The sequence below is a fragment of the Fukomys damarensis genome, unplaced genomic scaffold (assembly GCF_012274545.1).
Source record: "Fukomys damarensis isolate Sample0158 unplaced genomic scaffold, DMR_v1.0_HiC HiC_scaffold_34, whole genome shotgun sequence".
NCBI lineage: Eukaryota > Metazoa > Chordata > Mammalia > Rodentia > Bathyergidae > Fukomys > Fukomys damarensis.
This window is the reverse complement of record NW_022900946.1, coordinates 22,831,497-22,844,905: the sequence shown is the minus strand read 5'-3', so window position 1 is coordinate 22,844,905 and position 13,409 is coordinate 22,831,497. Positions and strand designations below refer to the sequence as shown.

Below are 13,409 nucleotides of genomic sequence, written 5' to 3'. Positions count from 1 at the left end.
GAGCATTATGGGCTTGTGCCACAACACCTGGCTAAGACACCAGTTAAATTAAGAAACTGAGATCCCATGATTTCCGACTCAAGTGCAGAGGACCACGGGGCAGCAAGGACTATAAAGATAAATCCCCCAAAGGCCATGCTTCTCCCCTTGCTCAGCCACACAACCTTCCCAGCAGGCTGTCCTGCTCAGGTGCAAGGGAAGGACTTTGGCAGGAAGCCCCACTCACCCAAGTTGTGCTGGGAGGGCTCAGGGGAAACCTGGAATGGGTGATATCTAGTCAGAAGTGGAGAGAAAAATCATGTTTTTCCTAATAGCTGGCTTCTACCTGTCAACTTTTGTAGCAGAAAGAGGAAAAGATAACTTTTGGAATAAAAATAATTGGTAAACCTCAGCAGCTACTGTCCTTGCAGAGGCTGGTTCTCACCGGATGGCTTTCAGGCTCCGTTCAATGGCCTCGGGAGGGATCAGGCTTGAGGAGGCGTAGTGGATCTTGTGGGGCAAGCAGAAGCTCACTTCCAGCCAGCTGTTGATGTGGAGTCGTACCACACCAGATGTACACAGGCTGCAGAGCAGGGACCATCACCAGTTCACACAGGAATTTTCTAAACACATGCACAGATCACAACACCCTTCTCAAGGGTGCTGCTCCCAGCACCATGCCGTGTTGGTTGGAGGAAACTTCAGGTGGAAATCTCACAGGCAAGAAAGCATCTTTTCAGATCTTAGTATACTTAAGAAAATATGTTAGGAATATACACACACATATGCATTTCTGGTTAGCCCTGAATATATACTCCAACCACCCTGCCAGAGCTCAAGGGAAGCATCTTCTATTCTAAAGGCTCAATGCCGCAGAGGCATCTAATCAGGCCTTCTGCTAGCCCAGGCGCTGGCAAACACCCAGAGTATGTCATCCTTGAGAAGGGGCCTGCTCTGCATACCTGATACAGGTCCAGTCACCAACTGGCAGCCCGGTAGAGTAGGGCCTGTCTCCAAAGAGAGGTGTGTGGTCAAGTTCCCTGGACCATTCTAGTGGAGAAGTAAAAAGTGCCCACCTTCCTGTACCTTGGAAGTTTCAGCAGCACCCCATGTGTAATGCACATAGATACCAAGCTGTAGATACACAGCTGACTGTCTAACCTAGTCCTGATAACCCACCATCACACCAAACCTTTTGCTCCAAGGTCTTTCAATAACAATTCAGTTCATTCAGGCTCCAAACAAAACACTGTCCCTGGTTCCTTGTTTATCAGCAAATTCTATCTGCTCCATCTGTAGAGATGTTCAGAATCCAGGTCTTTTCAAACTGTCCAGGGCACCAGCCCCCAAAGTGCCCCTCCAGTTACCCTCCTCACCTCACAGCCCCATGGCTCCCATCCAAGGCCCTGCATCACACAGCCCAGTGCGATCTGCCCATGTTTTTCTGACTCATTTCCTGCCCCATCACTCAAGTCTAGCCATTCTCAGGACCCTGGCACTTGCCCCCGGCCATGAGCTCTCTTCCTAGACGCCCAGAGCTAATTCATTCCTTCAGTCTCAAGTGTCACTTTCTCAGTGAGGCATCCCCTGACCCCAGGCCCCACTAGTACTCTGATCCTTCTTCCTGCACGCTTGCCTGAGTCCCTGGATCATGGGATGCTATGTCTGCTATCTAATGCTTTCTCCCTGACCACAATATGCTCATGAGGAGGGGGCTGTGGGTTTTGTTCCCTGCTCACTGCACCCTGGATCACGTGTTGGGCACATGGTAGCATGAGAAACACGGAATGAATGGAGGAAGGAAAGGGGCCCAAGGAGCAAGCTGGATTCCTGGGTGCACTGCCTTGCCCAGAAGTTTATCTCTGAGAACAGGCTCCTGTGTGGCCCTGCCAGGAGTCCCGGAGGAACTACACCCAGGGGGAGGAGGAAGGGTATCATGGGAGAGCCAGCCCCTCTAATAGCTCAGCCACACAGTCCCTGTGCTAAGTGCCAACAGTACTTTAGTGAGTGACATGAAGGAACTGCAAAAGTGCTTAAGCAAAGCCTCTGCAGTGAGTCCTCAGTGTACCTCCAGGGGTCCAGGCTCAGGGGGTAGTAGTATGTGAGACCTGGCCTGAGGAAATTCCCGTGACCCTGAGACCTGCCTGACTCAGCCAGGTTGGAAAAGACAGGGAGACACACACCCTCCTTCAGCCTGGGTAAGGAATGCACCACAAAGCCTCTTGGTGACAGCTCAGTTCTTAAACAGGAGCAAAGCACATAGTTCTCCAAGCTGCCAAATTTCTACTACGCTTCCCCCATCATGTTTCCTTTCTTTGCTACCCACCATCCAGGACAGCAGCCAAGAAGTGATTTTCCCATCACCCTTGACCCCAACTCTGCTATTCTCGGCTCCCAGACGCCCACATTCAGCCAAGTGTGGCGCAGGCTAGCAACTCCAGGAGCTTTGGCATGGAGCTCTGCCTGCCCCGGGTCAGAAGGTGCAAACAGCTCCTCTCTCTCCCAGACACACAAATGCCAGGCACTGAGAGGTGGCCAGTGGGGAGGCAGCACAGTCCTCCTTCCTGGCACCCACAAACCACCCTTATAACTGGTTCCCTCAAGCCTCAAGCCACACACCAATAGCCCAAGCTTCTCTTGGGTCCTCTAGAGAACTAGTAGTAGTCGTGGCCAGCAGTTTAAAATACAAAACCAAATCTATATTCTTTTAACTAGGGAACAGGCAATGGGGAAAGAAAACACAGAACACATCTGTGACCCCAACCTCCCAGCATCCCTGCCAACACCAACCATCTGGTTACTGCAAAGTGACCCATGACTGCCCCATCCCTCTAGTGTTCTTTGCTGGGCATCTGAAAACTCATGCCTGTTTCTCTTAGGGCCTCAGCACCAATAAAAGGTGCTGGCGGGGCGGCAGGTCATAGTTGAGTCTGGAGGGTAAGGATGGCCCAGTCCTTCAGGAAGAAACAAATGAGTGTGTTTGGTGAGTATCAAGATGGGATCCCAGAGCACAGCACTACTCTTGGTTTCTTTCAGTCATGTCTGAGAAGCCGGGAGTGGTGGCGCACGCCTGTAATCCCAGCACTCGGGAGACTGAGGCAGGAAGGATCACTATGAGTTCAAGAGCAGCCCAAGATACATAGTGAGTTCCAGGTCAGTCTCAACTACATAGTGAGACCCTGTCTAAAAAAACCAAAAACAAACATGTCTGAGTATGCAAAAGACCTGTACTCTTCTTTGGTCAAGATCTTTGCTAGGTAGGAAGCTCATATCAAACTCTGAGAAACAGCTGGGCTCTGAAAGATTCAAAGATTACACCACGCTTCACTGCTCACTGCACCATGAGAGCTTTGACCAGGGAACCAGGTTAGTTGCTCTTCTCGACTGAGCGATAGCTAAGATAAGAGTATCCACAATGAAATGGAAGAGGAACAAGGGAAAGAAGGTCCAATGTGCTGTACTGCGGCTGTCTCCATGGAAACCACCGGGTAGACTCTTTTACTTTACACATGGTCAGAAAGCCAAGTCAACTGAAAATAAAAGGTCCTTCTATTTTTTGAACTGTCCTGTTTATGGTACAGCTTAAGGTAGCTGCTGGAACAACAAAGAACCAGAATTAAACACCACAACTCCTACCATTTCAAACATAGTTGTTTTTGCTCTGCCAGGGAGCTCAGCAATGCTACATGTAGGAGACTGACTGAAAGGCGCTGAGGCTTCCAGCACTGTTTCAGATCCCACTCTGCTACTCCCAGCTCCAAGACACCCACATTCAGCTAAGTGCAGGACTACGTAGCTAATGCTGTCTCCCTGACCACCTAACACTCGTGAAGAGGGGCTCTGTGAGGGGCTTCCACTCAGCAGCACTGGCAAAGACATACAAACATAAACTGTATGGAACATGTGAAACTGAAAAGTTACAGGAAAAGGCACAAGTAGAGGGCACAGGTATGTGTGCAAGAGTAGGGCGATTGGGAACGATTTCAAGGAAAGCCAGAAACTACTGCCAGCTATGGTGAAAGGGAAAGCAGGGGACATGAAGGCCTCTAGCATCTGCCCAGCTCAGACATGTCTGCTATTCTTATGTCAGCTGACTCTGGATCTCTGGACCATGATCTGGTTCATACCACACACCCAAGTCGGTTTGCATGTGGACTTTACTTCACTCTCCCAAGCACCTGCTCACCTACCAGCCTTTATGAACTAACCAATCTCTAAGCTCTGTAGTGTGAAGGCACTGAAGGCCACCCCAAGATCACCCCGAGGAACAACTATAGGCCTGGAAAAGTCTCTGGAGTACACCAGGAGGAAAAGCTGCACTAGGAATGTGCCTATCTGACCTCCAGCCTTCAGCTCTGGCAGAAGCCCATAGATTCCTCATAGCAAGAGGGTAAGCCAAGAGCCACACCAAAGTCTGTCAAGAAGAGGAAAGAAAAAGGTTTGACCCTATTTTTTAAAGCCTGCAATTTTAAGACTCAGGGATGTGGGCCCTAGTTTCCTGTAGTCTATGCTTTTATTTTCAGGGCGGTTAATGATTTGGTCTGAAAACAACTCTGGGACTGGAGATTTAGCTTAGTGGTTCTACTACCTGCCTTGCAAGCACAAGGTCCCAAGTTTGATCCCCAGCACCAAAAAAAAAAAAAAAAAAAAAGATTTCTGGGGGTGAAAACAACTCCATAGGAAAATGCTGTTCCCAAGACTTATCCACACCTCATGCAGCCAGGAGTGCCCAGCCCAGTCTGTGACAGAAGATAGATGCTCCTCCCAGAGCCCAGTGATCTAATGCAATGACTATGCAGAGGCGACCCACTCTTATCTTTCACACTCAAGACGGACTGTACACATGCTTATCCAATTCCCCTCACACTTCAGCCTCTGAGAAAGAAAGCCAACTCCCAACTTTCAGCTAATAACTGAAAGTTTCCTTTCTGGTCTTATTCTGGTCACACTCTTCTTACCCTAGGACAGAGCCATGTAATATTGTTCCACACTCTCTGCATCAAATGGTCCCACACAAGGGCTGAGCTCTCTCCTACATGTGGTGGGACATTACATGACCCAAATGATATCAGTGGAGCTACAAAGGGCTTACCTCGAAGCTTTGATCAGAACTTTATAACCAGATGCATTTTTGGAAATATGGACCATAGCTCTCAGAATACTCACAGTGGTATCACAGGACCAAGATTGCTCTGAACAGTCAACAGTATAAGACTCCATACCAAGTACCACCTGTCTACCCACGCCCTGGACAGTATTTTCTAACCTCTGAGCTTACCAGACCTGACTGCAGGCCCTGTTAACTCAGAACCATTCAACAAACTAATTCTTTATTTAAAATATTATATATAGATATATAGATATTCTTCACATAAGTTTACTGGTGGTTCGTTTTAGGAATACAGTACAGTTGCATTCATCATTGGGATCTTGTACCTTTACATGATGCATCTTGGTTATTTTTTCCCTATTCCCCCGCTCTCTCTTCACCCCTCCACCCTTCCCATTTATAAAGTCTGTTTCCATTTTTCCCTTTTCTCATTTTTCTTTTCCCTTCTTTTCTTTCCCCTACCCACCCCACTTCCTCTACTCCTTTAGACCTTTCTTCCTATTTCATGCTATCAATTATACATTTGATCTTTATTTACACTTTTAGTTATTCACACCAGAGAAACTATTTAGTATTTATATGTGTGTCCTATTTATTTCACTTGAGAGTATGGCCTCAATGTGCATCCATTTAGCTATAAATGTCTCTAGTTTCTCATTCTTTATGTCTGAGTAGTACACCATTTTATATACAAAAACTTTTTTCTTTATCCAGTCTCCAGTTGATGGGCATCAAGAAATTAATTATTCACCCCATGGAATCTATAGCATTACTTTTACCATTACACATCCCTTTAACCAGCACTGGATAAGCCATCTCTTTCACATACTGAACACCAGGGCTTTGTTGCACAAAGTGAAGAGACACATCTCTGCCCTCCTAGGGGATGCAATTCAGTGGTCACATGAATGATGAGATGCTATCAATGAGGTCACAGAGCTCCACAGGGAAACACAGATGTTGGGAAAGCTGGGGTAGCCTCCCGAGGGATTTATATTCCCAGCTTATGTTCACAGACATGCAGGTCCCAGGGGACAGGGCTTCAGTCCACTCAGCCACACTATAACCCTGGCTTATAATTAAAATAGCAAATCCAGGGCCAGGGATTCAGTGGTTCCACCGCCTGCCTCACAAGCACAAGGACACAAGTTCGATCCCTAGTATTTAAAAAACAAAAATAAAAACAAAAAACCAAGTCCAAAAATATTCCTGTAAAGAGTTCCACTCCAATTTTCCCAATCTCATTAACTCTAACAGCTGCTGGTCTTTCAGTTCTGCTCTGAGAAAACCTTTCCAGGGATCTGGCAGAAAGTCACTGTCAGAAGAAAGGGGATATATTCTACACTACCTGATCAATATCACGTACTTAAAGCCTCCCACAGAACTGGTGGGATGAGGAAGGAAGGAAGCCCACAGCCCAGAGGGCTGTCGGGTAGCTGCAGAGCTATTCGAGTATCAGGAAGGGGTGGGTGCAGGAGAGGATGCCACCACCAGGACGTTTGCTAAAGAGGTACATCTCTCAGTATCCCTAAGGTAGGCTCCAGGACCCAGGACAGGCTGGGCTGGAGTGAATACAATCCTGGACACTAACAAACAAGATGCCCAGGCAAGGGAAGAACACTACAGAAAGCCTGGGGCCCTTTATCACCAAAAGTTCTAACTCTTGTCCTCCTCTGAACTATGCAAGATACTAGGTGACCCTGGGCCACTTCAAGCTCTGAGAAGCTCCCCACAGATCACAGAAGCAATCACCTGGACAAGGTCTGGATTCCTTCAAACTTTCCACCACAATCCAAACCTAAGAAATCCCAGTCCATTCTTCCTTCATAAGTACAAAGTCACTGACTTGCTTTTTTCATTCCAGGTTAGCCTGAATTTTGCTTACAGTCTAATTCTAGTTGAGGCATGCAGATTCCCATTCAGAATATGGTAGCAAGGAAGGATTTATGATACCAGCCAATTCAAGACAAGAAGTCAATCGTTCTCTCACTGCAGAGAAAGTATCAACGATACGATGTGGAGAAAAAAGACGGGGTCTGATTACAAGGACCACAAAGTTTTTGCTCTGGGGCAGGATCAAGGCTGTACTGAGGAGTCCTCCAGTGCAGAAAGGACAGGAAACCAAAGCACTCATTTGGCAAAGGCTGTTTCAGGCTACTCTGACATCTAACACCTGGGAAGGCCAAATCCGGAGGTCACCAAGAAACAAAGAACTACTAGTTCCAACTGGGCATCAGAAAAGACAAATCTCCCTCCTTGTTAAGGCACCTGTATTTCCCTGTAAAAGAAAAAGGATCACAAGACCTGAGCAGAGCACCCACAGAAATGAAAATACAGACAGTTCAAAGATGTGCAAAAATGCATAAATACATTAAGATAACATAGGACCAAGATATCATTCTCCTATATCAGTTAAAGTTCAAAAGTTCACCAAGACCCAGTGTTGGCAAAGCTAAGGAGAAAGGCACCTCATGTGTTACTGGTAGGGATATAAATGAGGCACAAACCCCCAGAGGGAAACACATCAATATCACACATGCATTTTACCCACAGATAATGCTTTCAGAAATTTATCTCAGGGATACAGAGGCACACACACAAATGTGTAAGTAGCTCATCTTATAACAGCCAAAGGCTGCAACCAATTAAATATCCAAAAGAGGGGGCTGGCTCACTGGAGCCCCACAGAAGTCCTCATTTACTAACACACACTGTTGAATAGCAAAAGCAAAGGGCAAAGAGTATGCACACTATGCTGCTACTGTGTAAAAGGGAAAGCAAGTCTGTGTGCCTTCAGCCATCTGTGAGGGAGGACAGCTGCTTGCTGGGATGAGTCCTGCCAGGGTACAATGGAACAGACACTTGACACGGATTTTCACACAAAATGAGTATGTGATCTTTCCAAAAGCTGCAGCTAAGAAAAAGGAATGGGCCGGGGATTTAGCTCAGAGATTCTGCCACCTGCCTCGCAAGTGCAAAGCCCCAATTTCAATCCCTGGTACAAAAAAAAAAAAAAAAAAAAAGAAACTACCAAAAAGACATGTTGACAGTGATTATTGCTAGACATTGAATTACAAATGACTTATTTTCTTTACTATCTTCTAAACTTCCTGTCTACAATGAATAGTCATTGAAACTAGAAAACAAATCTTAATTTTTTAAAGGATCTATACAAAAATGTCACTGCTTACACCACACGGAGCATAGACATTAAAGCTCACCAACCACAGTTTTCAGGTGAAGCCCTTGAGGGGAATTCAGAGGGGAGAAAACTCACTGGCAGGGTACAAAGTCCCAAAAAGGCCTGGGAGGAGTACACAGTGAACACATGGCCAAGGAAAACGTGAGAAAGCAGGAGAGTACAGAAAGTAGGAGAAGGCATAGAAGTCAGAAGACGCAGAAAGAAGCCCAAGGTCACAGGAGAGTCGGAGATACTGGCCCACATCTGTGCTAAGGAGAAAGGCCTGCACCAGATGTGTCATCTGGCTGACAAAGTGGCCCCTTAGCTATAGGTGACAAGGCACCCCATGGATGGATGCTAGAGTTGCGGGAGCAGGAAAAGCACAGGCCCAGGTGGACTGCCAGTGGGCGTCCACCTCTAACTGCAGCTTCAGGGACAGAAGGATGCTCCAGAAGCAGGACTTGAGGCTACCCAACAGTGGTCAGCAGAAAAATCTTTAAAAAGAAAAGGTCTTCTCTGCTGGTCCACATTTTTTTTTTTTTTTTGAGACAGGGTCTCACTATGTAGTTGAGACTGACCTGGAATTCACTATGTAGCCCAGGCTGGTCTCAAACTCATAGCGATCCTCCTGCCTAAGCCTCCCAGAGTGCTGGGATTACAGGTGTGCGCCACCACGCCTGGCCGTTTTGTTTTTTTTTTTTGGTACCTGCTCCGGTCCTTGTGCTTGTGAGGCAGGCGGTGGAACACTTAGCTGAATCCCTGGCCCAGGTCCACATTTAATAGAGCTGATGCTCAACCACCAATATAATCAGATCAATGTGAGGTTTTCATGGTATCCCCAATGCCTGCTATTCCTATACTCAGTGCCCCAGATCTAAGATCCCCCACAGCAGAGAACAGCACAGCAGCCCCAGCCCCACTTGCTATGTCTGCTCCCTCACAGGTGAGGTGGAGGCAGTGACACCTAACGAAGAGGGGCCCAGAACCTGGCACTGTGTAATATCCAATAAATATCTCTGTATTTTATGATTCAAAAATACTCATACACAACTTTAGGCTCATTTTCAGTTGTTTTTTTGTTTTGTTTTTTTTTTGAGACAAGGTCTCACTGTGTAGTTCAGGCTGACCCTGAACTATGTAACCCATGCTGGCCTCAAGCTTGTAGTGACCATTCTGCCTCAACCTCCCTAGTTCTGGGATTATAGGTGTGCACCACATGCTCTCATTTGCAGTCCTAAGAGAAGTGAGTCATGAATGACTGTTCTACCTAGGGGCATATACCACCCAGCAAAGGAAATGTCACTTGAAGAATGGCCACTCACATCACTTCTCCCGAGTGGCCATACAAATGTCCCTTTCCTGTCCTCTCTCACCTCAGTCTCAGCAGAGCACCAGCACCTGCACACCAGCACACTAGAGTCCCCTGTGGGGATGCATCTCAGTCCAGGGAAGCTGACCCGTGAGGAGGAGTTTCAACATGCAATGCCCACTTGTCCTACCTGTCGTAAGCTTCCTTGAGGTCTCTGGCCAGCTTGCATTTGGGCAGGATGTGATGGAATGGAGACTGAGGACCTTCATTTGCTGTAAGAATCACAACACAGAAGAATTTAGAGCTTCTAAAGCACAGACACCTTCAAAGACTAGAATAGGGAACACCTTTAAAACAAATTCAACTTCAAAAATTTTGACTAACTCAAACTAAGCATCAGAAGACTCCCTATCACCTCCTCCCTTTTTTGGTATCAGGGATTGAACTCTGGACCTTACGCTTGTGAGGCAGGCAGCACACCACTGAGCTAGACCCCTGGCCCTCCCTATTCTTTATAAAAGCTATGCACTGCCAACTGTGATGGCACATGCCTGTAATCCCAGCATTCTGGGAGGATGAGGTAGGAGGATCCCATATTCCAGGCTAGCCTGGGCAACCTGGGGAATCACTGTCTCAAACATTACAAAACAGGTATGGCACCGCACCTGGCAGAGGTGTTATTTTTATTTATTTATTTTTTGGGTACCGGGGATCGAACTCAGGACTTTGTGCTTGTGAGGCAGGTGGCCGAACCACTGAGCTAAATCCCGGGCCCCTGTTCTTTTTAATTTGTGTGTTACAACTGCTGGTTTTTTACTTTGACTACAAAGATGAGGTTTGACTTTAGCTGTGTTCTCCTTCTGTATGGAGCTGCTAACTTCAGGAAAAGGTGGTAGAGTCATCAGTGTCCTTCCATGCTAAAGCACCTTCAGGTATCATAGAAGTTACACAGTTACCTATCAGCAAAATTGTTATTATTATTACCTTTTTTTGGTGTGAGGATTGAACTCAGGAACTTGTATTTGCGAGGCAGGCACAGTGCCACTGCACTAAATCCCCAAGCCAAAGCAAAATTATTTTTATACTTGGTCAATAACTCAGGTAGATCCTCTTTCAATGTGGCTGAAAATAATAATGCAAACTACCTACCTTGCCAACTGGACATTCCTCCCACCCCAGGGCAAGGTTTCTCTGGTAAGCCCATGGCCAAGCAGGGGTGCCTGTGCTACATGAAGGGTAATCATACAGTATGTGGGGAAGAAGTATTTCCAATAGGAAATCAATGTAGGCACATCTACTCAGGAACATGGATCAATATGGGGCCTTTGGGAAGTATTCCTGTGCCCCCAGGGCACGATCAGCCCACTATGAAGACCATGTTACTTCTCTAAGTTGCTGTTCTCGTATCTGCAAAACAGGGACAATCCTCGTCTTCCAAAGCTGAGAGGATTTCCTCTCTAACACTTGGTGCACCAGAAGCTGTTGTTAGCTCCTGACGGCTTTTTGGCGTGGGGTGGAAGAGTTTCCACCCACATCTCCACAGCTGACACTGACCAGCAGCCCCTCGGGAAATGTCCACAACAGAGGCCAACAGCCAGCTCAGACCCATGATCGTGCCTGCCACACTCACCTTCAGCCATAGCAGACACCTCGTCCTGAAGTGCAAGGATCAACTTGGCCTCTCGGGTGAGGTACTGGCAGCGGCGCTCCTCATGCTGCAGCACAGTGGCGATGCGCCGGGACAGGTTATGCAGACAGTTTATCACAGATGGGTCAGCATTGGCCTACGGGAGACAGGCCGCTCTGACCCAAATGTGCATAACTGGGACAGTTTAAAAGAAGGTAATACGCATACACAGCAAAAACTTAAACCACAAAAGAAAATTCCACTCCTTTTCCCTAGACTGCTCTCCAACGGCCACTACCGTCCTATTTCCTATGCTCCTTCAGAGTCCATCCACAGAAATGCTGGCTATCAGCCCCCATCTCCTATTCCTGGGACTGGCTGCATAGACGTGGTCCTGTGGGCGTTTCTGTGGGGGCACACATATCTCAATTGTACCAGGTCTGCATGGAAAAGCAGGGGAAAGCAAAGATGTTGGTCACAAGTCCGCATCTGAAGGAGAGCAGTGGCTCTGCCCTCATCGATGACTGAGTAGGTAAAATCAGTAAGATATGTAAAACACTCAGGATAGAGCCTTCCCTAAACAAAACCCTGCAAGTGTCTGTGATCATGACTGAACTACGGACTGTTGGTGGACACGAACAGCTTGATAGTAAGAATTTAGTCGTAAGAGGGCATACGATAACGGCACACAGTAAAATAACAGAGACACTATGCTAGTTGTTCACCGAATATGTTCTGTCCTCAAGGATGACAAGTTCTGGGCAGAAATGATCCTAGTTAACAAGAGAACCAGAAGGCTCTGGGCCCACATTCCCACTCCAGTGCTCCTCTGTACTAGGTCACGGGAGGATACAGGAGGCTCTCAGGAACAGGAGGCCCCCTGGAACCTATCAGAGGCCACAACTGGCGAGGCAGGTGTATCCACCCAGGCCAAGAGTGAAGTTCGAGATCTGTGAAGATACTTGAGGGAGCAGATAACTGAGCCACACATGACTCAGGGTTTCTAGAGGTCAAGAGGGCTGCTGAGTCATCCCATGGGGTAGAGGGGGAAAGGGAGAGGGACAACTGGTGGCACAGATTAGAACCTCTGGGCCTGCCTCCCCTGTTTCTTTGGCAGGCAGGGCCATGCCTGATGAGTGTTCATAATCAGACTTTAGGATGAAAACCTTACCTAGCCATTAAACACTGTTCACCTGGAGTCAGGGATTTTCCATATTCTCAACAGATCCCACGTTCACAGACCCAGCAACAAGGAAGCATGTCCTGGCCTTTCATGTCTATGGCAACACCTTAACAGTGTCCCTGGAACTGGAGGACCAATTTACAGGGTACATGCAACAGCCTCAAAATAAAATACACAGTTAGAAGAATCTACGTAAAAATACTTCCAGCAACAAGGCAAGGAGAAAGACACTCGAGAGCCAGCCCTCTGAGGTGCCACCAGCTGAGGCAGAATAGCTATCCTATATTGGATGTCTGAGGCCCATTCACTTGACCTTCCTGAATACGTGCAAAGTGGTCTTGCCCCAGCTGAGGCCCAATGACCTGCACTGATGAGTGTCTGGTAGGTCCTATTCACACAGGCCTGACAACCAGTGAGGTGCTGCAGAGCCCAAGGACCAGCAGCAACACAGAAGTAGCACTGAAGCCTATGGCATCATCGTCTACGTGGTTTCCTCATCCCCAAACCCAAACCTAACCAGGCCTTCAACATTAACTTCTAGTTCACAGGAAATACTGAGGCAGACAGCAAGTCTGACAGTCTGCACAATAAGAAGAGTCCAAAACATGCAACAGGAACATGCAACAGGACAAGGGAGGTAGAGAAACAGACATCACATGTAATGGTGAGTTGGGTTTACTTCCTGGTCTGGACACACAAGGAAAATGTTTCTGAGATTGGAAAAAATTTCAATGGATCAACTGCAGTTAATACTAACTTATGGGAGTTTTGTCAGATGTGAAAAGGGTATCATGACATAAAGTATATGTCTGTAGCTTCTAGAGATATCTTTGAAATATGTAAGAATGAAGAATCACGAAGTCTGAGACTTGTCTGAAGTACAGTGTGAAGAAACAGATGGAACCAAGGGGGAAAAGCAGTAGTTCTGGGTCCCCAGAAACAGGAGCATAATGTCTATCATACTATTTTTTTAAGTTAAGGGTTTGTGTAAAACTTTCAAAGTAAAAAAAAAAAAAAAAA

At 47.0% G+C, this 13,409-nt stretch overlaps 1 protein-coding gene across 8 annotated transcripts in view; it reads right to left on the bottom strand.

The window, feature by feature from the left end:
• The window catches only part of Nprl3 (NPR3 like, GATOR1 complex subunit), a 44,155-nt gene that overhangs the window by 11,482 nt on the left and 19,264 nt on the right, over positions 1–13,409 (bottom strand). For 7 of the 8 annotated variants that reach the window (XM_010620637.3, XM_019207005.2, XM_010620636.3 and 4 more), the window contains 3 exons: positions 11,210–11,363; positions 9,770–9,851; positions 425–562 (listed from right to left, as the gene is read on the bottom strand). In XM_010620637.3, coding sequence (XP_010618939.1) covers positions 425–562; positions 9,770–9,851; positions 11,210–11,363 — 374 coding nt within the window. The remainder of the gene's footprint in view (positions 1–424; positions 563–9,769; positions 9,852–11,209; positions 11,364–13,409) is intronic. The other variant, XM_010620643.3, reaches the window with a different exon arrangement.